Genomic DNA, 1,748 nt, shown 5'->3' with positions numbered 1-1,748 from the left:
TGGTTTTTGTGTGGACTCTGGTAGTTCTATAGACTCTGGTAACTATGTGGACCTTGGTTTTTGTGTGGACTCTGGTAGTTCTACAGACTCTGGTAGCTATGTGGACTTTGGTTTTGAGTAGACTCTGGTAGTTCAACAGACTTTGGTAGTTCTATAAACTCTGGTAGTTATACAGTTGAGACCCTGGTTTTTGTGTGGACCTCAGTGCTTGTTGGTCTTTCCTGGTCTTACCTCCACAAAGGTCTCCGAAGACGTAGTAACACTGCTCAGAAAAGGTGACCTTGTTGACGGTGTGTCGAATGAATCCGGCTTTCAACAGGTTACCGGCGTACTTACGGGCTTCACGGCGGTCAGTGAAACCCTCCAGGTTTCGGTGGAGCCAGTCCACCACATCTGAGCCTGAAACAATAGAAGAGACCAGTTTTTATGAGTTTGACGTATCCRTTGAAAGGATTCTTCACCACACAATAATAAAGACACAAAAACCCTTTTAAGAAGAGTTTTTGATGGATCTGGATTATAGAATTTGGACCTGGATCCAGACTAAGGATATTCTCACCAATAAAAGCATTATGAATGGTGATCTTTAGCCACATCCTGTCTCGGACCTCCAGGCCGGACTCTGGATTGGCCATAGCCTTGACGACTAGCGTCATGTCGCTGTGGATGTTCAGCTGGTTTTCTTCGTGTACACCTGGAAGCAGCAGTGATTTAATGATGATGGATGATGATAGTTAGGGTACCTGCTGTTTGGAAACGTACTGTAGTGTGGGGGGAGCCTCCCAGTCATGGCAGCGGTGTGAGACACCCACGCAGCAGGGTCGATGGGACGGACTGGCTCACCTGTTGAAGTTTAGAGGACCAATATTTTTTATGGACCTAGGTGAACAAGATTATTTTTGGTAACAACCCAAACCCCGATGACTCACTTCTTGGCAGCGTGAAGCAGCCTCGTGGGTTTGGATCCCAACACTTTGCCACAGTTAAYGTCACCGGACTAAAAACAGGGAGGGAAACAGCTAATAAAGACTCATCAAATCCAGAACCATAAAGGTCTGACAGGGATTATCAGGACCTCCAGAGAACATGTAAAGAAGTATGAAATGTCTCACCCTGGCTGGTGGACGATCTCCCTCAGAACACGGACAGCATCATCGTTACTCATGTTCTCAAAGTTGATATCGTTCACCTGGTGGACACAAAAACCAGGACCACTTTAAGTCCTGTTCCTATAACCCAGATCTAGAACCAGTCCTCAGTGCTTCAGAGGATCCAGTCAGTCTGAACTTTAGTTCTAAGATGACTGATTACTCCTTGTAACGCACACAATGGTTCAAAGCAGAACTTAGTAACCTCCAAGTAGAGGAGGTGGCCACACCTCCCAGGTATAATTGGACGTTTTTACTCAGGTGTGTTTCCCAAGTTCTAATTTTCATACAGGACGAAAGATGAAGAACTACCAGTAATCCCAAAAAGTAAGTCAGTAATTCTAAAATTTTTTCAAACGTTACCTGCAGTAACATGTCTCCTGGTTCAATACGTCCGTCTGCTGCGACAGCTCCGCCCTTCATGATGGATCCAATATAAATACCTCCATCTCCTCTGTCATTACTCTGACCAACGATGCTGATACCCAGGAAGTTATACCTCTCTGACAAACATAAACAGGAAGTTATACCTCTCTGACAAACATAAACAGGAAGTTATACCTCTCTGACAAACATAAACAGGAAGTTATACCTCTCTGA

General features: G+C 44.8%; 1 protein-coding gene across 1 annotated transcript in view; it reads right to left on the bottom strand.

Annotated features, from left to right (window-relative positions):
- Nucleotides 1–231: 231 nt before the first annotated feature.
- dvl3b (dishevelled segment polarity protein 3b) overlaps nt 232–1,748 on the bottom strand; it is a gene marked incomplete at its 3' end in the record, with an annotated part of 9,093 nt that continues 7,576 nt past the window's right edge. Inside the window, 6 exon segments of the mRNA XM_014028763.1 lie at nt 232–399; nt 560–733; nt 736–843; nt 930–997; nt 1,113–1,189; nt 1,512–1,651. Of these exon segments, the coding sequence (XP_013884217.1) occupies nt 232–399; nt 560–733; nt 736–843; nt 930–997; nt 1,113–1,189; nt 1,512–1,651 (735 nt within the window).

This window comes from Austrofundulus limnaeus, unplaced genomic scaffold (assembly GCF_001266775.1).
Source record: "Austrofundulus limnaeus strain Quisiro unplaced genomic scaffold, Austrofundulus_limnaeus-1.0 Scaffold803, whole genome shotgun sequence".
Taxonomy (NCBI): Eukaryota; Metazoa; Chordata; class Actinopteri; order Cyprinodontiformes; family Rivulidae; genus Austrofundulus; species Austrofundulus limnaeus.
The sequence above is the reverse complement of the archived record's forward strand: the minus strand, read 5'-3'. Positions and strand labels throughout refer to the sequence as shown.